The 25,806-nt window shown below is 36.3% G+C and overlaps 1 protein-coding gene across 1 annotated transcript in view; it reads right to left on the bottom strand.

The window, feature by feature from the left end:
* LOC125650732 (degenerin unc-8-like) overlaps positions 1-14,318 on the bottom strand; it is a 35,510-nt gene extending 21,192 nt beyond the window's left edge. The window contains exons 1-5 of the mRNA XM_048879255.2: positions 13,747-14,318; positions 7,576-7,636; positions 5,601-5,792; positions 4,014-4,120; positions 944-1,107 (exon numbers count right to left, since the gene is read on the bottom strand). Of these exons, the coding sequence (XP_048735212.2) occupies positions 944-1,107; positions 4,014-4,120; positions 5,601-5,792; positions 7,576-7,636; positions 13,747-14,296 (1,074 nt within the window). The 5' untranslated portion in view covers positions 14,297-14,318. The remainder of the gene's footprint in view (positions 1-943; positions 1,108-4,013; positions 4,121-5,600; positions 5,793-7,575; positions 7,637-13,746) is intronic.
* Positions 14,319-25,806: the final 11,488 nt, after the last annotated feature.

The following is a 25,806-nucleotide window of genomic DNA, read 5'->3' as shown; positions in this document are numbered from 1 at the left end:
ATTCACGTCGGCATACTTCTCACTGATTTACGTTGCCATACTTTTCACTGATTCACGTCGCCATATTTCTCACTGATTCACGTCGCCATACTTCTCACTTCTCACTGATTCACGTCGGCATACTTCTCACTGATTCACGTCGTCATACTTCTCACTGATTCACGTTGCCATACTTTTCACTGATTCACGTCGCCATATTTCTCACTGATTCACGTCGGCATACTTCTCACTGATTCACGTCGGCATACTTCTCACTGATTCACGTCGCCATACTTCTCACTGATTCACGTCGGCATACTTCTCACTGATTCACGTCGCCATACTTCTCACTGATTCACGTCGCCATACTTCTCACTGATTCACGTCGCCATAATTCTCACTGATTCACGTCGGCATACTTCTCACTGATTCACGTCGGCCTACTTCTCACTGATTCACGTCGGCCTACTTCTCACTGATTTACGTCGGCCTACTTCTCACTGATTCACGTCGCCATACTTCTCACTGATTCACGTCGGCCTACTTCTCACTGATTCACGTCGGCCTACTTCTCACTGATTCACTTCATGAAGTACGCCGGTGTGAAGCGTCGCAGTTTATCCTCATGTATTTTAAAAACAAACATTTCTTATATCTTCATTCTACTTTCATTTCTGTCGGGTTTCTTTGCCGTTGAAATAGACGTACTAAATTTATCAAGATTCATAAGCGCGCTGTTGACAACTGCTGCGCATTCATGAGGAATGACTATTACTGCAATTTCTAAAGAAATCAAACGCAAAATCATTGTAAATAATTATTGCAAATTCATTTGAATGAAATCAAATTCAATATACGCATATTGTTCAGCGTTTTCCAAAGCAGTTGTAAACACCTTTAAAATTCTGTATGCAAAAAGTAGTTCTCAATTCAAGCTGTAAGATACAGTTAAAACAATATTCACCCTTTTTAATGCGACAGAAGAGGCGAAGCCAGGTGCGATTGTGAAACCATCATCTTCCGGAAACGGGTACGTCCCTCGTTCGTGTATTGATACACGAATTCCGGCATCCGGTGCAAGAGCGGAAATGTACTCGGCTTGTTGGATGTTGAATTCAAGAGTCAGTCCTAAAATATTTAAAGAGATATTCATCTGACACATTTTTATCTAAGGACAGAACGTCAAAGTTAAATCATTTGGTATATGGAAAGTGAAGATAACAGTGATATCATAAGAATACAAAATTAAGAGCGGGGCAAATACGGACCCCTTGAAACACCAGACGTTGGGTCAGGTACCTAGAGGGAGTAAACAATCCCTATATACCGGTTACATATACCATGGGCCCTCCACCGTGATCCGGTAAATGGAGTAAACTATAGTTAAAGTAATTCTGAAAGAATCACAGTGACGTAGTGTCCTTTATTTTTGTACCCCTTATATAACAGTTCCTATTTAATTCTACACGAAAAATGTCCAATAATTTCACTGCTCCTGCGACTGTTGGACTGGAACTGTTAAATCGATTGTTATAAAAAGCTGTTGACCGACGTAACGTCATATTGCGCTAAAACGAGTTATCTTTCCTGTCGTTTGGTAAACAAATATGGCGGATGAACGACGCTTTGGCAGTGCATCTGAAGAAGAAATTCAGGCAATACTCAAAAGCAAATACAGCCGAAATATGAAAAATGTAAAAACAGCAGAAAACAAACTTAACGAATATCTTCTTATTTGTTTCCCCATATGGGTATAACAAAACAGTTGTTGACCAGGGTTTCGGGCAACAGTTGATCTGTCGGACCGTCAACCCCAGTCAGCAACTGTATATTGTGGCAAGTACTCATTATCTCGCTCGAGCTGTCGTTGAGCTTCTTGATTAAAGTTTGTCGACCGTTTATTCGTTCCCCTCCTGAGTTTGTTAATTAAGACGAATGAGTCTTTTAAGGAGAGATTATGAGGATGTAGTGAGAGCAGAGACATGTTGGTAAATACATCTCAAGAACTATTCGACCTGACGAAATCAATCAAGCTTGCTAGATTATACAATGATATCAAGTGTCTTAGAGTTATGACACCTGTCATATTACCTGTGGGGTTAATATTTCACTCAGAAGAACCACTCAGTTATGGTTTTTAACACACAACCAACATCATGTAATGTAGATTCAAGTTCCTTCAAACAAATAGCCTCTCTTTCTCTCACTCGGTGTCCATGAATGTTAAATAGATTATCTGGTCTAAAATATCTATTAACGCATTCTCCAGGTAGTTACGTGTATTGCAATAAATTGTGTGTTTTTACTTTTATTTCTGATGGACAGCTTAATGAGATTACACGGAATTTACGTATTAAGTGAAATACCATCGGTGTTGAAATGGATGGTCCATTCATGAAATATTTATTTCAATGAATTGAAAGAGACCCGAATGTTGATTGCAGTACTCCGACCTCATCCAGTTTTAATTGCTATTGATAAAAGCTTGATTTTTTCTGGCTCGGTTAACCAAACAATCCTCATGATTAACCTTTCCTTGCAGTAATTAATTGCAGTGTAGAATTTCTCCCCTCGACTTCAGCTTTGTTTGGTAGATTTTATCTCGACGACTGTTTTTGAGTAGTAGATCGATATCGAACAATTCCAAACAATTCATATACATGCTTATTGTCCCTTTCTTTTCACACACACATCAAATCGTAAAATAATTTCCTATTTTATGCACCCGTGAATCCCTCATTGAAAAAACAACCAAACAGTCTCACGTTGACATTAACCAGTTCAAAATACAAAACAAAAGGACTACTTCCATTGTCAATGCGATTAAATATACTTCACTTTATTTATACAGTTGATCAAATCATTAATTGGCGAAAGCAAAGAAGTCTCTTGGGAATTTGAGAACACATCAAAGAGAATATGAAATAATTACTATGAATTTCAAGTATTGTATTTCATATTGCAGGAAGCGAATGTGAATGACATACTGGAGTTAATTATTTCGTGTATGGGAACTTATAGATAGGTCATTTAAACGAATAAGTATTTACGTCATACATTTTTATTATGGCTTGTAGGTGATATTTGATGAAAACATAAACCAATCTCTTTAAATGGGAGATCACTTAGAATACATGTAACGGAAGTATTGTTAAATGGGAGATCACTTAGAATACATGTAACGGAAGTATTGTTAAATGGGAGATCACTTAGAATACATGTAACGGAAGTATTGTTAAATGGGAGATCACTTAGAATACATGTAACGGAAGTATTGTTAAATGGGAGATCACTTAGAATACATGTAACGGAAGTATTGTTAAATGGGAGATCACTTAGAATACATGTAACTGAAGTATTGTTAAATGGGAGATCACTTAGAATACATGTAACTGAAGTATTGTTAAATGGGAGATCACTTAGAATACATGTAACTGAAGTATTGTTAAATGGGAGATCACTTAGAATACATGTAACTGAAGTATTGTTGTCCCTAGTATTTCAGAATAGAGAAGTAAAATACAGGGGACTTTCGATAACTCAAAACCTTAATTCAACTTCGAGAGATCGGAGATCGAGTCCAATCCGGATATTAAAGGTCAGACCATAATGGTTCAGATTGTATAGTATGAAATAACTTAAATGGCCAAACATGTGAACGAGGACTGAAACTATTGGGAGTGAAGCAACAGTAAACTTACGGTGAAAAAATATAACATGCTGAAATTCAGTTGGTTGGTCGACCTCTGCACTTGATATATATAAATACTAGATACGATATAAATTAAATGCTATTATTTATAGTTCTAATTGCCTAGAATTTCTAACTGGCATCCTTTTTGAAGATTTTAGCTATATATTTAAAAATATTAACAAACAACGTTTTCAATTTTTATTTTTTTACCTACTTGTAAGGCTACTTTGCGTGTAAATATTGCTTCACATACCGACCTTGTAAATATTGCTTCACATACCGACCTTGAAGAGATTCTAAATCCTCACACCAGTACAGCTATATCTAGAAACAGCCTTACCCATCAACGGGCCCGCATAGAACGTATAGAGAGCAGGATTGGGGTCCTTAATGGAGTTGAACGTGTAACAGTTGCCGTATTTACTGTTATGCAGGTAGGTGAAATTCCTACAACAAAATCACGAACAAATTAAAACGTATTTTAACAACTGTATATCAATAGTGGCGTCGTGGACTGTTTTGAGTCTTCATTCCTCTGTATTCACAGATACTTTTTTGTTCTGAAGTCCCAAAAGATACAAATCTCGCCATTCTCTCACCAGTAGGGGAGTTAGGCAAGCTTCACTTGCACATCTGTCAACGCCTTTGTATATATCATTTACAGTGGGGGCTTCATCTTTCCGTTTCATATTATTTACTTTTAAAAACTGGTATACATTTTCACTCCAAACAGTAAATCTATTCGTTTTCACGGGCGTGCTTGCCACATTGAATGCATTACTGGATATTTTGGCCATCATTTCTATTGTTTATATACATATTATGTAATTAGAAATGGATTATTTTCCAAGCGTTGACAGATTGTGTAACGCGCCTTTTGGTGAGAGAATGAAATATTGTAAGCACTTTGACGCTTTTATTTGTGCTAGAAACCAATAAATGAATTAGCAAATAAAGACTTTGAATTCGTAAAGAGTATTGAAATGATTGCATTGTGTAATTCTACGTTCATATTTGAGAACGTGAAAATAATGAAAAGTGATCATATGGAAATATATCCAAGATAAACTAACAACCCAACTTTATTATAAACGGGATGATTTCAGCTTCTCCATAAATAAGTAGCGACATTCCTTTATCACCTGTGTATGGCGAGTATGTCTTTAAACAGATTCGACACGCGAGATCATGTCCTCCAAATGATCAATTTTTAAATCAAGGAATACTACTGATAAATAAGTCGATGTTAAAGGGTTTACAATAATCTCTTTTAAATACAGCATTTCACAAATCGATGGTCGGTATTATAATTCATATTATCACTACAAATAGGTCCGGTAGGAAAAATGAGATGATATTGTAACTAACGAAGGAAAATACACAGTGGGTATCTAAATAGTGTATTTGTTAGAAATCATTTGCCAATTGACTATCATATACGTCTTGATCAATGAAACAAATATAAAACTACACTATCGTAAATTCATTGATTGTATATTGTTTAACGTCCCTCTCGAGAATTTTTCACTCATATGGAGACGTCATCATTGCAGGTGAATGGTTGCAACATTTAGGTCTATGCTCGGTGCTTACGGCCTTTGAGCAGGAAGGGATATTTATCGTGCCATACCTGCTGTGACACGGGGCATCGGTTTTTGTAGTCTCATTCAAAGGACCGTTCTATTTAGTCGTCTGTTACAACAAGCTAGGGGTACTGAGGACCTATTCCGCTATCGTAGATAATCAATGTATCTCATACTGAATTTCTTCCTGTGTCATAACTGGATGTTTAGATTCACGCAATATCACGTCATTCAACTGCGCGTAACAATCGGAAGTACTGTTATCCAATGGGTGTCGGTTCAATCTATAGTTTTTCCAATAAATGACATATACCACATGTATTATAATATGGACAAAATCTTACGCAGGGGAGCACTGGTGCCCAGAGAAGACACAGTTGGTGATCATGTCTGTCTTTTGATGTCCGTATGCTTCTATAGCGTCATCGTCATATTGAAGCGCCAGGGAGGCGTATTGTGTCATGGCGTCCATCTCCGAGGAGCTGGTCTTGTAAAACGAGTCCGCAACTGAGGCGTTGTCTAGCCCGTCCCACATACTGTGAATAATCATGATAATAATTATATTATAATGTGGAAACTTCTTCTTTTGTATAATGTTCATACAGTAACACACGCTTATAAAGAATACTTTTATAACCAATCCACGCTTATTGCGAAGTGATATTTATTCCTATATGAGAGGAAAATAACGAAACTTTTATTGAATGTGACGAGGTTTGGGTATAAGGAAATGATTTTTCGCTGGCCCTTGAAATTCGCGATAAATATGTTTTACTGTAAATATTTTTTTTAATGTTTTACAAGCGACGGGGCCGGTTAAGATAGAGGTAGGAAACAGTGTAACCAGCTTTGGAATGCTGACGTCATACCGCGAGGATCTGTTTTTCCTTTACTTTGATAAAAATAAACGTTACACACGGTGCCTAACGGACGTAATTCTTTGTGTTAACGGCCATTGATGATATAATAATAATAAAAAAAAAAACACCAGTAAGCTTCACAATCCCAAATATTAGCGTTATACTTTTTAGCGTTAATGATTATAGGTTATAGACTTTGTATGGGAAAATATGACGACCGAGTTTTTGGCGCGTAGACGGACCGAGCTTGCGAGGTCCGTTAGCGACAAAAAACGAGGTCGTCATATTTCCCATACAAAGTCTATAACCTTTTTATTATATACTTTCAATTTCATTTAGAAACTAACAATAATTTTATTTTTAACAATAACTATCGGTTTAACTGAGTAAAAGATGAAAAATTTGAAAATTAACGGCGTAGAAATTTGATTGTGACGTAATGTTTGCGGGCCGGAATGTTTCCGGGCATATATCGTGTGATATATGCCCGTAAACTTTTAAAGAAAAAAGAAGAGATGAAATTGAAAGTATATAATAATTAAAGATATCGACCGTGGACTGATTTAAATAATAAAACTCATTTATTGTGTGTTGTTTTTGTCCTATCACCGGAACGCTTACTGAAACAGCTATATCATCGTTACAATACATTAACCAATCAATATCGATGTTACATCAAAGTTCCATTACTATTACGAATCTAAATTAGATACATAATCACAGCCCCGATCCCCACAAACCGTATGACTTGCGCAATACACGAGGCCATTAGGATTACCATTTCTACGACCCCCTGGTCTTATTGAATGACACCATCTATGTGTTAATTCCACGGATATATGTTGCATTAGCCCATGAAATTGATAACTAACAGACCAGATGAAGTTTTGTCTAGATTATTACGCTTTTATGAATCAACATAATATATAAATAAATCAGTGTTTTATTAGAACGATAAATAAGGCGTCTTCTTCTGATCAATGCTATCTTGACTACATATAAAAAATAATCATATTCTACGATTAACGAGTGCATCTCCACCCGGCAGTGTTTGACCCTTCAGATTTCCTGGAGGGAGATACCAACACAAAACTTTGATGACATTATTCCTTTTCAATCAATGATAAGTCGGTCACCTTAATTAAAATTTCACTTCTCGTGTCAGTTATTGAGAAAACATTTCCTGGTAGTGTTGAGCTTTGATAGCATCAACCCTTCAATTACATCAGCCTATACTCAGTATTGGAACATTTCCACCACCCACCACCCTTTTTTGTTACCCTCAGTATATATGTAGTCATAACAATGCATCTATTACATCTGGTGCATAAAAATTGGTACCGTATAAGTTTTACATGAAGACAATTTTGATATAAATAATAATGATATCTTTCTGTTATTATTACAAATTGCAAATGATACAACTACGAATATCATCAGCTTATGGTGGAAATTGAACCTGAATCCGAGCGTTTCTGCTAGTTCCGTCATGTTGTAAGGTTCCTGGTCGGGTCCGGTGCCTAGAAGGGATAAAAAGTTTTGTGTAAATCATCAAGACAGACTTTATTACAAATTATCATTTCAAGTATTTCTAAAAAAGAAAATGAAAGAAATATAATTTTATACACTGAACATGATTTGTTATTATTTCAATTGTTTTTCTAAAACATGCCATTCGAAAATATTCTGTATTAACTATATACTAATCAAAATTTGATAAGGATCACTAGGTTATATGTGTGTAATTTACCACTAACATAACAAAAGACATACATTTGACTCAGAAACGTGTTTACTCAGGTTATGAATTAAAATTCATGAACGGCATGAACTTTTATCAATACGGAATGCTTGAAATCTGATAACAACACCAAAAGGCATTTCATTACAAAAAGTTAACAGCAAACCAGAGAAAGAATTACACAGTTTTGGGGGATACTCCATCATTACACTTAGTCGATGAAGTGCCATTACCGGGTATGGCCTCTCCTTGCATCAATGACGGCTTGACAACGTCGAGCCATGCTGTCAATAAGCACCCGGATGTTTCCAATGGGAAGGTTGTTCCACTCTTCCACGAGGGCGTTTCCGAGTTCTGCCAAAGTCGTGGGTTGTGCTCTACGGCGTGAAAGGGCAACCTGCAGCATGTTCCATATATGCTCAATCGGGTTCAAGTCCGGCGAGCGCGCTGGCCAGTCCATACGGACAATTGTCTCCTGCTGAAGGTACTGCTCCACCACCCTGGCGCGATGAGGACGGGCGTTATCATCCATCAGGATGAACTCAGGGCCAACAGCACCAGCGTAGGGTCTGACGTAAACATCGAGGATCTCATCCCGGTACCGCACCCCCGTCATTGTTCCTCTCTCCAGGACATGAAAATCTGTTCTTCCATCCCTGCTGATTCCACCCCAGACCATGATGGAACCACCACCATAACGGTCATGTTCATTGATGTTGGCATCATGGAAACGTTCACGTTGTCGTCACCACACTCGGTGCCTCCTGTCTGTAAAGTCCAAATAATACCTGGACTCATCGGTGAACAGAACTTGAACCCAATCGTTCTGTGTCCAAGTGACATGATCTTCAGCCCAGTCCAATCGCTCCCGCCGGTGTCGAACAGTCAGAGGGACTCAAACACATGCCCTTCTCGAGTTGAGACCTGCATTGTGAAGCCGATTCCGTATCGTCTGAGTGGACACATTCACACCGAGGCGTTCAGGAGGTCGTTACGTAGGCTGGTTGCTGTCCAGAAGGGATGGCGTCGTGCCTGAAGAGCCACAAAATGGTCTTGGCGTTAAGTTGTCGACCTCTGACAACCACCTCCATGTCGGTGTGCTGCTGTACCAAAAGTTTGCTGTCGGTTCCAGGCCCGGTTTACAACGCTCTGGCTGACGTTTAGTGTATTTGCAACGTCACGTTGTGAATAGCCAGCGTTAAGCATTCCAATACATCTGTCCAGTTGTTCGGTCGTCAGGCGACGCCTTACACGTTGAGGGGGCATTGTGTTTGATAAACGTAGTGTAAACACTCAAGTGAGTTTGAAATTTTAGAAAGAATCAGACACCGATGCCTGAGTGAAAATCGTGCAATGGTAGCCAAAGCATAAACTGTGATGTGAAACGCATTTCCCATGGCATGAAATGCACGTGCAAGTTTGTTGAAGACGTTTTTGATTTCACTTGGACACAATATTGCCAGTTATGCAGTTATTAATTTTTTTAACAGAAAAATATCTATGATCCTTATCAAATTTTGAGTAGTATATTATTGAAGAAATGGTTATTTCCATTATGGGGTCATAAAACACTTCCTATGTTTCTATGTTCCCTACATTACAGACTCGATATTTAACCCTTTAACCCTGTCAGTCCATACTGTTAAAACTTATAAGTCACTCAGTTACTTGTGTGTCACAATGCTTTTATCAAGAAACACAAACAATGAAACATCAAAGGAATATTACCGACAAAACGTTGATGATGTAAATGTGCAGCATATTAACACACAATCAACGCAATATTAAGAGAATTTACTGTTAGCATTTCTAACATCAGGAGTCTCGTTTGAGGTTTTATTTTTAGCATTTCTAACGTCAGGAGTCTCGTTTGAGATTTTATTTTTAGCATTTCTAACGTCAGGAGTCTCGTTTGAGGTTTTATTTTTAGCATTTCTAACGTCAGGAGTCTCGTTTGAGATTTTATTGTTAGCATTTCTATCGTCAGGAGTCTCATTAGCAGAAAGGTGAAGATAACGAACAGTGATCAGCAGCACTATATTGAAAACTAGCTTTATCGCTTAATATGTAATCCTGGATAAATAAAGGCCTTATTATTATTATATCAATCTCATAAATCCCTTAAGCAATACAAAATAGATAGCTGAGCAAACACGGACCCCTGGACACACCAAAGGTGGGATCAGATGCCTAGGAGGAGTAAGCATCCCAGTCGATCGGTCACACCCGTCGTGAGCCCTATATCTTGATAAGGTTAACTTTAGAGTCTTTGTTCGGAGTTCGTTGTTGTTAATATATTTTACTATTAGCATTTCTATCGTCAGGGGTCTTTGTTAGCAGTTCGTGTTTGTTAATAGCATTTCTATCGTCAGGAGTCTTTGTTAGCAGTTCATGTTTGTTAAGATATTTTACTATTAGGAGTCCCGTTAGCAGTTCGTTTTCTGTGCTATATTCGATAATAATCTCTCGTGTGTTTCTTGTCGAATGCTCAACCCCCGGAAACTTTTTACTAATAGTATATGCAAGGTTTTCGGTTATTTTCTAGAAGCCTTGTCATTAGCAAGGAACTCAGTATTACTTTGCTATCAAAACATGTTTCTGTACATGGGATATGTTGAATTCCAAATAAGATTTTAAACGAATTTTCTTGTTTGGAAATCTGAAATTACCTACACTGTAATAATCTCCTTAAAATTGGGGAGGGGATCTTTTTTTTTTTTTTTTTTTTTTTATACATACGATATGATACTTGAAAACCAGTAGATATATATACAATCAAACATGAATTTCAACTAAAACTTCAAATTAACTTTGTGCGCATTTTTATGATTCAGTGTTTTTAAAAAATCATGCAATTTCTTATATACGAGGACTGTTCGGTATGTAATGTGTATTGTACCACAGCGCGATAACGCTTTGCACGATTTCATGGATGATGATACTCTCGAATAGCTCTATTCAATACCTCTACAACGGTATAAACATGGGCCTTTTTAAACTTACAGTCATTTCAATAGAGCCAGTCGTTGACCACTGTTGTAAAGATGTTTGGAAAACGGGTTGAGAATATTGGAAATTAGAACTTAATTAAAAGTTCGCACAAAACTCGGTCATTCGGTAATGCGGATTTTTACTGAATTGGGGGAAGTTTATAGGTCTGACAAGGTATTTTATGAGACAGTTGGTAGGTGGAGAAAGACATTTCTGACTGGCACAGAGTCTGTCAAAGATGGCAGATACACGATTCGTGATATTGCCAAAGCTGTTAGCATATCGCTATCGTGGGTGCATTTCATTTTGAACCGTTATTTTGAAAGTACGAAAGATTTCTGTCAGATGGATACCGCATATATTGACAGATGACCAAAAACGGGTACGAGTACAAACCGCTAAGCAATTGCTCAAAATGTTTCCCAAATTCAATCAAAGACAATTTGCAAACATTGTTACTAGTGACGAAACATGGGTTCATTATTTCGAACCAGTAAGAAAAATTGGAAACAAAGTATGGCTAACTAAACACGGTAGAAGGCCATTAGTTGTCAAAAGGACCATAAGCACAAAGAAGGTTCTTTTTTGCATATACTTTTCATGTGATGGTATAGTCATACAAATTCCGTTGCCGAAGGGCAAAAGTGTTACAGGTCGGTATTACCGAGATGTTATACTAAAAAAGCTAAAGAAATATTATCATCAACGACGCCTTGTGTCAGGATTTAGGCATGTTCGTCTACTTCATGATAATGCTCCATCACATACATCTGAGCTTGTGAAACAATGTTTGAAGTCGTCGGAGGTTACCGTCTTGCCACACCAACCATACTCTCCAGATATAGCCCCATGCGACTTTTTCCTTTTTCCAGAACTTAAAAACTTCTTATCTGGTCGTCGTTACAAGTCCCGGCAAGCCCTTGGCTCAGCCATCAGTCAGTGCCTCAGAGGTCTACCTAAATCAGCGCACCGTGACGTATTTCAGAAATGGATAATCAGAGATTGAAATTATGTATCTCAAACCGCGGAGAATACTTTCAAGGGATGTAATATTCATTTCACTATTTGAGTCGAATGCTTTTGAGATATCGTACAATACACATTTTATGTCGAACAGCCCTCGTACATATTTAAATATTGCAACAAAATAACAATTCCCAAAGTAACTAATGTAATAAATAATGTAAAAAAGTAACTAAGCTACACATTTATTTAAAATATACGGAAGCTCATTTAGGACCTATTTAAAAAAATTAGTTTGAAGTAACGAATTTCATAATTCGTTATTTCGAATCTATTTGTTATTTCAAACTTTAAAATTCGTTATTCATTAAATGTGTTATCAGGAATTTGTAAACTTTGTAATAACGGATTTCAAAATTTGAAATAAGGAATTAAATTTGAAATAAATAATTCTGAAATTCGTTATATCAAATTACAAATGTTCTTATTTCGTCACGAAATTGTTTTTATAAACTACTCGTTTTAACAGTTTTAACGAATTCATATCCGAATTAATGAATTCAAAAAAATTATAATTTCAAACCATTTAATATATTCTTACGAATTCTGTAATTCGTTATCACGAATTTATACTACATGTACTTCAATATCAACGATTTTATAAACTGTTATATCAAATTTGATATAACCGGGCCATTTCTAAAATTCTGGATTTCCCATGGGGACGAATTGTGCTCCTTTATAAGCCGATTCTTATGAGGCAGATATGAGAGACTGTGGTGTCTTTTATTTCGAGTTCACTGAAATATATTTTTATTAACTGATAATTCCTTTCATTTAGACGGAACAAATAACAATGTTGTGCTTACTCTTACAATGCTCAATGCAACACACACACACACACACACACACACATATATATATATATATATATATATATATATATATATATATCTCCAATAATAAAAGTCAAGAAACACAAAACTCGAATAACATTATGTTATTCGAGTTTTGTGTTTTTTGTGTTTCTTGACTTTTATTATTGGATGTATTTACTGTATCAAATACTGAATTCTTTTTTTACTATATATATATATATATATATATATATATATATATATATATATATATATATATAATCCAAATAGAAAGAGTTTATATATATCATACATACTAGGTAAAGTCCTAAGCTATCCACTATCAGAACAAGAGGAAACAGCTTAAATATGTGGGAATTATTTAATAAAAGTATTTGCCATATACAAAAGAAACTAAAAGTTAGTACTACAGCGAGTTCCTTTTATCTCATATATTTTCTTTCTTTTTTATTCTTTTACATGTACTTATGTACTGTTCTTTCTTTTCTTATTTGTTCTCACATTTTTATATTTTCATATATGTTATATGATACATTTTGTGTTGCTTGTAGGAGTTATGAGATTGATCACTGTTCGTTATCTTTACCTTGCATCATTACTATAGTATATTTATTTCTTGTGTACTCTCTGCAAGAAGGAATAAAGTATTGAAATAATGAATGAAGAAGAACATAATTATTAGTTCAATCAGCTGGAATAAGATATTGAATGAAAACGAATGAATAAATATAATTTATTATCTGGAAAAGTAATGGACAAATATAGCATTGCTAAATATGTTTCCTGGCAAACAGTTATATTCAATGAAAGTGGATCTCTTCACATATTCAAAAGCTCGTCAAAACCCGTTAATACTGATCAATTATCTTATAAAAGTTTTGGTGGGTATCTTGTGTTTGGAATGATAAAAAAGTGGTTCGTTTGGAAATAAACTATTTTAAAGTCCAAATTTCGCTGTGATGAGAACAGATATGTATTATGAGAAGAGAGATGTATAAACATTGTTCTAAGAGAGCCTGGTCAGATTTCGCAGTGACGAGAAGAAAGATGTACTTACTGGGAGAGCCCTGGTCAGCCGTTCGATCTCGCAATTTATCCATGGCTTCGTTGTAGAGTGTGTCGTCTGTTTTCAGATTAAACGTGTCCGTCAGCCCCGCAAACACCGATTCCCCGAGCTTACATTTCTTCAGTGGATTCCGGTTACACACGGTCACGCTGGGGAAAGCCAGTTTAGCCGCCGATTTTAACTCGACTTTGACTTCCACAGGGTAGCTGAAATATTTATCAAACAGCCAGTAGCACTGTAGACCCAGCCAGGCCATGGCGGCTATCACGAGAATTAGCCAGATAATCTTCTTCAGTATAGTGTTGGCTTTCACCACTCTAGCAATAGCAGTAAAACTAGTTTCGTTGATAAAGTCTTCAGTCCTTTCCTTCAAACTGATACGGTTTAGGTCATCCAGATTTTTCTTGACCAGTTCCCTAAAGTTTGGTTTTTTGTCCGTGAAGGCCTCCAAGGGCACAAGGTCAGTTTCGTTTACTTCGGGAGGGGGCAAATCTTTGGTCACTTTTTTTCTAATCACCCTTGGTTTTGGTTTGACGTCCATATTGGTAGCCTGTGTGGAATTTTCTGTTGGGGCTGCCGATAATATTTTTTGCATAATCGGATGGAAATCACGTGACTTTGCACGGAGTACTGGGTGTATTCAAGTTTTAATTGTTTGCTTCCATCGTTCGTGACTATACTTCAATTACGCTAATGCTTTGCAATACCATCCACGTGATAGAGATTGGCAAACATCGCTTAATTAACACGACTAGAGATAATGTGTATTAATTTGTGACTAAGCGATATTTCACATTAAATTCTCGTGATTCTTTCAAAACGGAACAAATTAATTAACAATTGTCTCTTAAATATTGGAAAGCAATTGTTTTCATGCATTGAAAATACTTTTGGTTCCTCATATTGGTATTTTTCTTTCTTTTTCGTCACGAATGTTTCACAAAAAATACAAAATAAAATCAACTTTTGTTTTGTTTAGCTTACTTATGACATTCATTCAACATCAAGTGATATGATTGAACTCTCTCGACATTGTGGATCACAATTTATTTGAAGATGGTAATTACCCCATAAATTCAGGCAGATAAATATTGAACCTAGTGCATATCAATACTGAACTTTAGGTAACTCAGTAGATACACTCTGATCGATTTATTCTACTACCTTTAAGCCTTTCAATTATAGTAATGATAATTGGGAATAATACACACAAGTTTTCATTTAATCAACTGAAGTATTCATTGCTTATATGCAAATGTAGCTAAAGATTAGGACAATTACAATTCATGATAAGACAAGTGTAATATAGATTACCTGAAGACATAATCTTTTCGCAAGAAAAAGAAACGCTAAAAGGAGATGAGTCAACAAGAAAAGCACAGAAATATAATTTTATATTGATACAAGATATTCGACAACATTGAAGAGATTTATAACAATGTTGTGCTTTTTCTTCTTAGGTAAAAGGTCAATTACGAAGTGAAAAGATTTAAAATATACCGAAAAGGAGAAAACTCACACATTCCACAAGCATAAGGGTTTATTCCCAGTTGTATTTATTTTTTTTTTTGGTCGAGCTCAATTATTTGGTTGACAAGCGTTTCATAATTCACAATCGTATCTTGTGAAAACGTCTGCCCTTACTTACTTTTACAAGCTGTTTTTGAAACGTCCAGTGGAAGTTGAGAGGATGACCAACCATAACTTGGCATCGACATTGTCTGTTGTATTTCTTTGCCACATCCTTAACACATTCTTCAAGAAGACCCGTTTCCCCGATTATACTGCGGGAGATCCGAGGGTCGATCAACTACAGATGTAGAATTGCAATACCTTTCATCAAAAAGCTATTCCCCAGATTCTATAGTAGGGATCCGTGGGCGATCGGCTAAAGTAAGAGGAAACGGACCCATCAACCACTTTCTGGATGACCCAATCATCCCTGATCTTTAATAAGACCCTTTCCTGTTCCCAGGGGGATCCGAGGGTCGGGGTCGATGAACACAGATAAAGAATTGAGTTAGTTTTCTTCAAGAAGCCCATCTCCCGATTATCGCGTGGAGATTCGTGGGCAATCGACTCCAGGAAGTGGATATGGACTCGCGCGTCATCTTTAGGAGGATCCAACCATCCCTGGAACCTCAAGAAGACCCGTCCCCACGCCAGGGAATCCGAGGGTCGACCGCCACCGACATCTCACCGCAAAAGTGTCGGGCAGTCTGCACTATAAATACATTCGTCATCAGAAGAGATCATTTAAGCGAGACAGTGCAAAAAGAAATGTATTAAAAGGCTAGGGTAAAATAAAGTTAAGACACCAGCAGGTAGTAGTTAATGGGGAATTAAAGTTCGGAATCGGGGTGCAGTAAATCGGAAGGAGATTTAGGCACCTGATTTCCATAGTGAAAGGTGAAGATAGCGAACAGTGATCAATCTAATGAAATAGGAAGCCGGTACAAGAATTACGTGGCGAAGGAACCCAGTCACAGAAAGAGACATCTACAGCCTCTGTTACGTAATTCAGATCAATCATTAGCGCTGATGTAGAGTTGTAAGGAAAATTAAATACATTCAGAAAACTCATCTGCACTTACAATCGGAGTGTGATATTCACGTTTTCTAATTTTTGAAACGTCACTTACTGGCAATTACATGTAACATACCACTTTAAACATCAAACGTTTCATACAATGTAGGGAGACATCTTTCCTGCCGGTGGCCATCTTTGTGTATGTCGAAATATTGTTTTCCCCATGTTTTGCGCTTGAGCTAGAAACTGTTTTCGCTGTCATTTTCATTTATTTACAAGTGTGTCATATGTCTATGTATAATTTTCGAGTGACGGTTTTAGGCTGAAGCTCATATTATTCACTATATAGGATATGTTTAATAATTTGTTCAAACTGTGTTATAAAAAAACCTCAGTAATCCAGAGCTAAGAGGCTAAACGCAGTGTTTGGACACGCGAATGACATGAAATAGTTTATCTTTAGAAACACGTGTTCACAGCTTTCTGTTATTCGTGTAAATGCCTTCCCTTCTAGACATCGACGTCATGTTCTATTCTGTTTAACAGAAGCTTCTGTTTATCGATGCCATTAGCTTTTACATTGTTTTTCTTTCACAGGAAATTATGAATCATATTTAGTATTCAGGTTGATTTAGCATTGTGATATTTACCGGTAGCTATTATCTTTTAGATCGTAGGGGCCCAACTGCAAATAACTTAGAAAAAACACTTCACGGTTTTCGAACGCATTAAGCATTCATGAATGAGTTATCATTCTTGGCAATACATCTATCACCAAATCAATATTATTGATAAATTAATGGAAAAATCACTATTCATTGTTACGCATGTTATCATGCACATCAATATTAGCTTTCGCATATTTGGAATACAAGTACGTTACAACAGAGAGAGGTTTTGTTTAAATGCACGGTTTCTTTATGGATTGTGTTGATTTTGACGAAATCAATTCCTATGTTTCTGTTTTTATCACTAATTCATTTAGATAGCCTGTCTCCGGAGTACAACCCACTCAACGTTTAAGTCCTCACAGATTGACACTAAACCGATGTTTCGCCAAATTAAATACTCGTGAAATATACATTGTTGTAAACGTACTTAATTCATTGAGTATTCCCGTGGGGATCCGGGTTAGAATATATCCTCAGTACTCCCTTGCTTGTCGTAAGAGGCGACTAAATGGGGCGGTCCTTCGGATGAGACCGCAAAAACTGAGGTCCCGTGTCACAGCAGGTGTGTCACGATAAAGATCATTCCCTGCTCAATTGCCATAAGCGCCGAGCATAGGCCTAAATTTTGCAGCCCTTCACCGGCAGTGATGACGTCTCTATATGAGTGAAATATTCACGAGAGGGACGTAAAAGAATATTCAATCAATCATAATTCAATGATGACCATATGATCCGTTTATTCATGATACGATAATAACATCTAAATTGCGCTAGCTGTTATACAAATTGTGTGTAAATATGAATCCATTTACTCCGCCGCTGCCTTCACATTTAAAAAAAATCTTTAAATATTTATTTCATATCATCAGGATAGATATGAATACGGAATACCAATCTTAATTATGATCTGTGTCGTTATTTCTTCTTTAATGTTCCATACTTGTCGGATTCAACAATAACTGTAATGGTATGAAAAGATGATTTTAAACAATGAGAGCTGGATTGTTAATGTAGAACATGATCTGTCAAGTATTGGTTTAGGATTGGTTTAGAATATTTGTTTGAAAAGTCGTGTGTGAATCAGCTTAAAGATTATAAAATAACAGAATTAAGAATACTGGATATTTACAAACAAAACATAATGTCATGTCTATCAAGTTCACCAAAGAGTGTTCTTGATCAACATTTAATAGATAACTTTTGCTTACAATCATATCTCAAAAGACCAATAAACTTAAACGAATAAAACATCATCACTAAATTCTTCACATTTTTTTATATTGAAAAAGGAAGACCTAACAATGTTGTAAGGACTGTGAGGCTTTGTAAATTATATTATTATAATGATAGAAAAGATGGGTTTCATTTAATCCTGAAATATCCATTTTACATCGATTTGAGAAAGAAATATACCAAGGGTTTCTATTATACAAAACCAAATGTCTTTAAATTAGTTAAGCTCTTCAGTGAAAGGTGAAGATAACGAACAGTGATCAATCTCATAACTCTCATAAGCAATACAAAATAGAGAGTTGGGCAAACACGGATCTCTGGATATACCAGAGGTTGGATCAGGTGCCAAGGAGAGTAAGCACAAATGAACGACTCTGTGGTGTCTTTTATTTCGAATTCACTGGGATATTTTGAATCGACATATGAATGAATTTTATTATTGTTAATAGACAATACATCATCGATATATCTAAATGTCGAATTGAAGGCCACAGCAAGATATTTTTTTCTTCTCATGTAGATTTTTTTTCTTCTCACGTAGAAGTTTTTGAATAAATTCTGCTTCATAGGAATATAAAAACAGGTCAGTAACAAAGGAGCACAATTCGTGCCCATGGATATTCTGACAGACTGTTGGAAGACCTGATCACCAAAGACCACGAACATATCAATGAGGAACTCCAGAATAATATTTTAATTCAACTTCAGAGTACGTGTGCGTGGAATCAGAGTGGCGCTTAAAAAAGTAATTTTTGGATGACTGATCAGTAGATTTAATAATTACGTTTTTCATTTCTGTTGAAGATGCAACTGTCTATGATATTAAAAGTCTAGTCTTTAATTTATTGTGACGAATAGTCGTGTAAAGAGTTGAATAGTCATACGTTTTGATGTTGTTGATTTGAGAAAAGTTTTGTGATTTAAAGTTTACTTAAAGTTCTTTAGAATTTTTTAGAATCCGCATTTGATTTACACCACTTCTAGTCGCACAGTACGTTTCAAGTTTCTCCTTCACAGCTGTTAATATTTCCATGAGGAGCAAAGATAGGGGCTGGTACAACATTTACTGGATCCAGCAATGTATCTTTGTTTGTAAGGGTTTTTATGAAGTTTAGTAATCCAGGTACGGTATAGGTACGGTAACTTATATTTATCCGTCCCATTGACTGGGATATTAAATGTGTCTAAAACTGAAGCATGGTTTTGAAGAATTTCGTCTTTTGAAAGGCCAGTTGGAGTATACCGGTAGGTACGATTACCAAAAGTGGAAGTAAAGTCAAGTTCGTTTAAAATACAGTTGTAATAATGAGTCACACAGTCAAAGACAATGTTGTTACAAGCTTTGTCAGCTGGAACCAAACATATTACCCATGTAACCTATCTAATTGTTTTGATCACTTCTGGTTTACTAAACACAGAAGGATAGATGGTACGTACTTTTGTATTCATATGCCTAATGCGGGATTTTAATATTCCTCTTTTACTTTTAATCCATTCTGACAATCTATCAAGTTCTTCTTTTTCATATTTAGCCCATCGTCTGGCATAATCCTCGACAGAATTCATAATGGAAATGAAGTTCTATCGCCAATTAAAAGACCGAGGTCCTCTGTATTTAGGACCTTTTAGAATTAAGTGATTTGAGGTCCTCGTTTTCAACTATATCAACGTCACCAATAATGACAAATCCAGCTGGATTATAGTTGAAAGAAGATGAAGAAGAAGAACACGTAGGTGGATCAAGTATAAGATGGCCTATATCTAGGCACTGCAAAGTTTGTTTATAAGTGAAAAGTTTGGATGCAATAGTAGAGGTATATTTGTAGGAAATACAGGGTGTAAACTTGAACTTGAAATAAGTTGGAATACACGACTGAACTTTTTTATGACGGAGAATGCTGCTGATGTTGACAGCATCTATTCCTTTCTTTGTAAATTTGAGCTTAAGAAACTGGCGGGAGGATTTGAAAGGAATATCAAACATGACCCGTGGTGGTTTAAAGAGCCTGTGATTGACAACATCCATAAGCAAAGAGTTCAGTCTATATTCAGGTGTTGAAAAAATCCAAGTATAGACTAGCTGTGGCTTCTTGAAATAACGTATGTAAAACTCTCAATGGAACAGAGTAGAGTTGTGTGCGAATATGATGTGGACCTAATTGTCTGTTAACGTAAGGTAAAAGTTAATCAAACGTGACATCATTTATACTTGGTCTTTTATATGAACGATGTCCATGACTGCGTTTCCGTCTTTGAATATTGGGAAAGAGTCCCATCACATTCACGTTATTTCCTTGTGGATTAGTCAAATTTCCCACACCATATACTTGTCATTACATACATATGAAAACGCGGTACCTACAGATATGTTAGGGTCCTGATCCAGTGATCTTCTCGTTATCTGCTTAATGTTGGACTATTTGTGTATTGGGAATTTTTTCCCCAAGTGTAGACAATACTAAAGAACTCAATAACTTGGGAAATGTTTTAGTACAAGCTGTGAAATTACGAAGTTTAGCGTTGGAAGTCAATATTGTAATTTCATAATGTTATTTTATTATATTTGTAATTTCTTCTCCTATCCACTCACCTGTTGTTACACCGTATAGTATTAGATTTATTGTATATACATGTACTAGATGTATTCCGATGAGTTGTATAACTCAAGGACAATAACGAATAAAGAATTGAATTGAATTGAATTGATCGCTGAAATAACCCAGTCTTCATCTTTGTAATTTACACTAAGAGTGGTCTGTTTGCTTGGCATAATTAAGAGTTACCTTTCATGTTTGTTCAGAAGTTTGTTCCCATCAGCATCACGAACATAAACTTACACTGTAATCAGACAAAGGCGTCATCAGAAATTCTTATGATTGCAATTCAATATAAATTCTAACAGGATGGCATATGTTCAGCTTGTTGACGGAGCATTAATTATACAGTATTTACATTAATCGGACTTCAAGATTTTGATTAAATCCTGATATTTAACGATGTGAAGGATCAATCGTGATCTATTTGTTTACTGATGACATTCCGTATTGACACACCTCAGTATTGTATTTTGGACACTGTAGTTTTCCTTTTAGCTCTTACAAGTTTATCGTTATTTCGAATTTCCAAAATTTTAGCTTGAGCATCACTGAAGAGACATTATTTGTCGAAATGCGAATCTGGTGCATCAAAATTGGTACCGTATAAGTTTTACATATACATGTAATGACATCCAGTGAACTATTAACTGTATCAACAATTGGATAGAGACCTTTTAAAAATGCATCTCCCTAAATTACCATTTGTACATTTTATCCCGAAACCAATACATGTATTCTATTCTTTTAACATAATGTTTTGCATGTTTTATAGTCATTTCAAGATTTTTCCCGCTTGTGTTTCTTGTATTACAGTCCGACTTTGAATTAAGATAATTTACTAAAACAATCAATGTTTTTGCAATCCTCAGTGCCTCAATACTGACAGGAAATTACTGAATCGAAAATGATATTCATTCAAAACAGATCTTTCTGCAGTCTTTCGCAATGAAATTGCATTCCTAGAAAGAATATAACAAAAAATAAAATAACAATATTTCATCTGAATAATGTCATCGGCTGCTTTTTGTTTTTGGTGCACTGATCTATTCCTTGAAATCATTTAATGCACCATAACCACGACCCTTAGAAGACAACTGTGCCCAGTACACAAATCTCTTACGACACGTGTTCTAGATGGTTACTGTTCCATGAACGCAATGTCCTTTGACGACTACTGTGCCCAGAAAGTAATACCTTACAAAACTCTTACGACATGAACATGATGTTCTGAATGACTATTGTGCCATAAATACGATGTCCTAGAGGATACCCAAGTGGACTACTGCTCCTTGAACTTGATATCCTTAAGGACGATTGTACCATTAACATGATGTCCAGGAGGTCGTTTTCGCCATGAACGCGATGTCCTGAAGGGATTTTGTGCCTTATAGTTCGGGACTACATTGCGACGTGAACACACAATGCCCTACAAGACAAACGCAACATGATGACTTCCCTTAGAATACTACGCCGCTATGAACACAGTACTTTATAGAACTAAATTATTCCATGTACATCACGCGAAAGAAGATTATTGCGCCATGTACACGATATTGTAGAAGACATTGATTTATGAACACATTGTTATAGGACATTACTGCTTCATGAACATCAGTCCTCCTACACATAAACACGATAACGAAGAATATTGCGCCTTGAACTTGATATCATTAAAGATAACTGCACCATAGACACGATATCCTAGAGGACTAAACCATGAACACGAGACCCAAAACGAATTATTTTGTCATGAACACGATGTTCTTGAAGAATTTACGTCATCAACAGTAAAGGAGCACAGAGATACATGAGCACAATGTCCTAGAGAACTGCATCATGTGAATACGATATACTCGAGGATTACTGCATCGTGAACACTGTACCCAAGCGGTCTTTTGCGCCGTGATAACGCTGTTCTATATGACTTACACCATGAACACGATGTTCTTTTAAAATAAATTTATCACGACGTGAAGAAAATAATCTAGACGAATACTACACATGAACACGAAAGTATACACATGAACACGATAGTATAGACAAATACTACACATGAACATGACACTCTCTACAACTACAGCACATGAACATGACACTCTCTACAACTACAGCACCTGAACATGATACTCTCTACAACTACAGCACATCAACATGACACTCTCTACAACTACAGCACATGAACATGATACTCTCTACAACTACAGCACATGAACACGATACTCTCTACAACAAATGAACATGACACTCTCTACAACGACTACACATGAATATGACACTCTCTACAACTACAGCACATGAACATGATACTCTCTACAACTACAGCACATCAACATGATACTCTCTACAACTACAGCACATGAACACGATACTCTCTACAACAACTGCACATGAACATGACACTCTCTACAACGACTACACATGCACATGACACTCTCTACAACTACAGCACATGAACATGATACTCTCTACAACGACTACACATGAACATGACACTCTCTACAACGACTACACATGAACGTGACACTCTCTACAACAACTGCACATGAACATGACACTCTCTACAACGACTACACATGAACATGACACTCTCTACAACGAATGCACATGAACATGACACTCTCTACAACTACAGCACATGAACACGATACTCTCTACAACAACTGCACATGAACACGATGCTCTCTACAACAACTGCACATGAACAAGACATTCTCCAACATGATACCCTAAACGGCAATGCTGTCCATGAACATGATACTCCAAAGGATTGGTTTCTTGTTTGTTTTACGTCCCGTCGAGAAATTTCCACTCCTATTGAGAGTTGTAGATGAAGTACCGCTACTTGTGTTTACATTTTAGGTTTGAAGCGGCCATGGCACGAGCGGTTGTTGAACTCACGACCTCCTGACTACGAATCGAACGCTCTACCACTGAGCTTCCGCCACCGGTCAACACAATACTCTAGACGACTATTGCAGATGAACACATTACTTTAGACGACTAGATTACACATGAACACAATATTCTAGATGTCTACTTTGGCATGAACACGAATAATTGACGACCAACATATTGTCTCGCATGGTGGTCAGAACATCTGAATTTTGCGAAAGGGAAGAAACGTCTTTAGTGTCTTAAATATGAAAAATATATTGGTTTGTTTTCTTCTGATATCAAACATGGCTTTTGAAATGATGACGACTGTTCTGGTGCATTACACGCTGTCGGCGACACCACGACAGCGATCTCTGTAACACTCATTTATTGTAATGGAATATTTATTGCTTGAATTGTGTAATTACATAACTATTAAATAAATAATCTTGCATGAGTAGCAAAGTATGTCAATCTAAATTTAAGTCACAGTTCAGCTATATTCTACAACTTCAAAGCGATCAAATATTGATGGTGAAATCTCTGTGTATTATATTGCAAAATGTACACAATGTTGACACATTAAGCAAATGTTTTACTCTTTACGACAATTATACACGATATCCAGTCATACAGTGCGCAACAACCCATCATGATGAAAATAATATACTCGGAGTTCGTTGACCCACTCATCGCACTTTAAAACAGTCATCAAAAATGTGATTTTCACATTTATGAAGGCTGTTCGATATGTTATGTGTATTGCACGATATCTCAAAAGCATTCGACTCAAACAATTTGATTAACGAATTTCAGAATTATTTATTTCAAATTTAATTCCTTATTTCAAATTTTGAAATCCGTTATTACAAAGTTTACGAATTCTTTATAACAGATTTAATGAATAACGAATTTTAAAGTTTGAAATAACAAATAGATTCGAAATAACGAATTATGAAATTCGTTACTTCAAATTAATTATTTTGAATAGGTCCTAAATGAGCTTCCGTATATTTTAAATAAATGTGTAGCTTAGTTACTTTGTGAATTGTTATTTTGTCGGAATATTTGAATATGTACGAGGGCTGTTCGACATAAAATGTGTATTGTACGATATCTCAAAAGCATTAAACTCAAATAGTGAAATGAACATTATATCCCTTCAAAGTATTCTCCGCGGTTTGAAATACATAATTTGAATTTCTGAAATGCGTCACGGTACGCTGATTTAGGTAGACCTCTGAGGCACTGACTGATGTCTGAGCCAAGGGCTTTGGGGTCTTGTAAAGACAACCATACAAGATTTTTTTAAGTTTTGAAAAAGTCGCATGGGGCTAGATCTGGAGACATTAACCTTCTCCAACTTCAAAAAGCTTCACAAGCTCAGATGTATGTGATGGAGCATTATCATGAAGTAGACGAACGTGCCTTAATCCTGACACAGGACGTCGTTTATGATAATATTTCTTGGGCTTGTTTAGTATAACATCTCGGTAATACCGACTTGTAGCACTTGTGCACTTCGGCAACGGAATTTGTACAGCTATACCATCACATGAGAAGAATATGCAATAAAGAACCTTCTTTGTGCTTATGGGTCTTTTGGCAACTATAGACCTTCTTCCATGTTTAGTTAGCCATACTCTGTTTCCAATTTTTCTTACTGGTTCGAAAAAGTGAACCCATGTTTTGTCGCCAGTAACAATGTTGGCAAATTGTCTTTTATGGAATTTGGGAAACGAATCGTGTATCTGCCATCATTTTCAATTATTTCCCTGACTTTTGAGACATTTGCCTTGCCTGTTACAGTCACAGGTCGGCCAGATTTTGCTGCATCTTTGACGGACTCTGTGCCAGTCAGAAATTTCTTTCTCCACCTACGAACTGCCCCATAAGATACCTTATCAGACCCATAAACTTCCCCCAATTCAGTAAAAATCTGCATTACCGAATGACCGAGTTTTGTGCACATTTTTATATAAGCTCTAATTTCTTTAATATTCTCAACCCGTTTCCCAACCATTTTTACAACAGTGGTCCACGACTGGTTCTATTGAAATGACTATAAGTTTAAAACTATGTAGAGCTGAAGACTCGTGTATATACCGTTGGAAAGGTATTGAATAGAGCTATTCAAGAGTATCAT

The sequence above is a fragment of the Ostrea edulis genome, chromosome 5, assembly GCF_947568905.1.
Source record: "Ostrea edulis chromosome 5, xbOstEdul1.1, whole genome shotgun sequence".
NCBI classification, from domain to species: Eukaryota; Metazoa; Mollusca; class Bivalvia; order Ostreida; family Ostreidae; genus Ostrea; species Ostrea edulis.
Note: the sequence above shows the minus strand (reverse complement) of the source record. Positions and strands in the feature narration are given on the sequence as shown.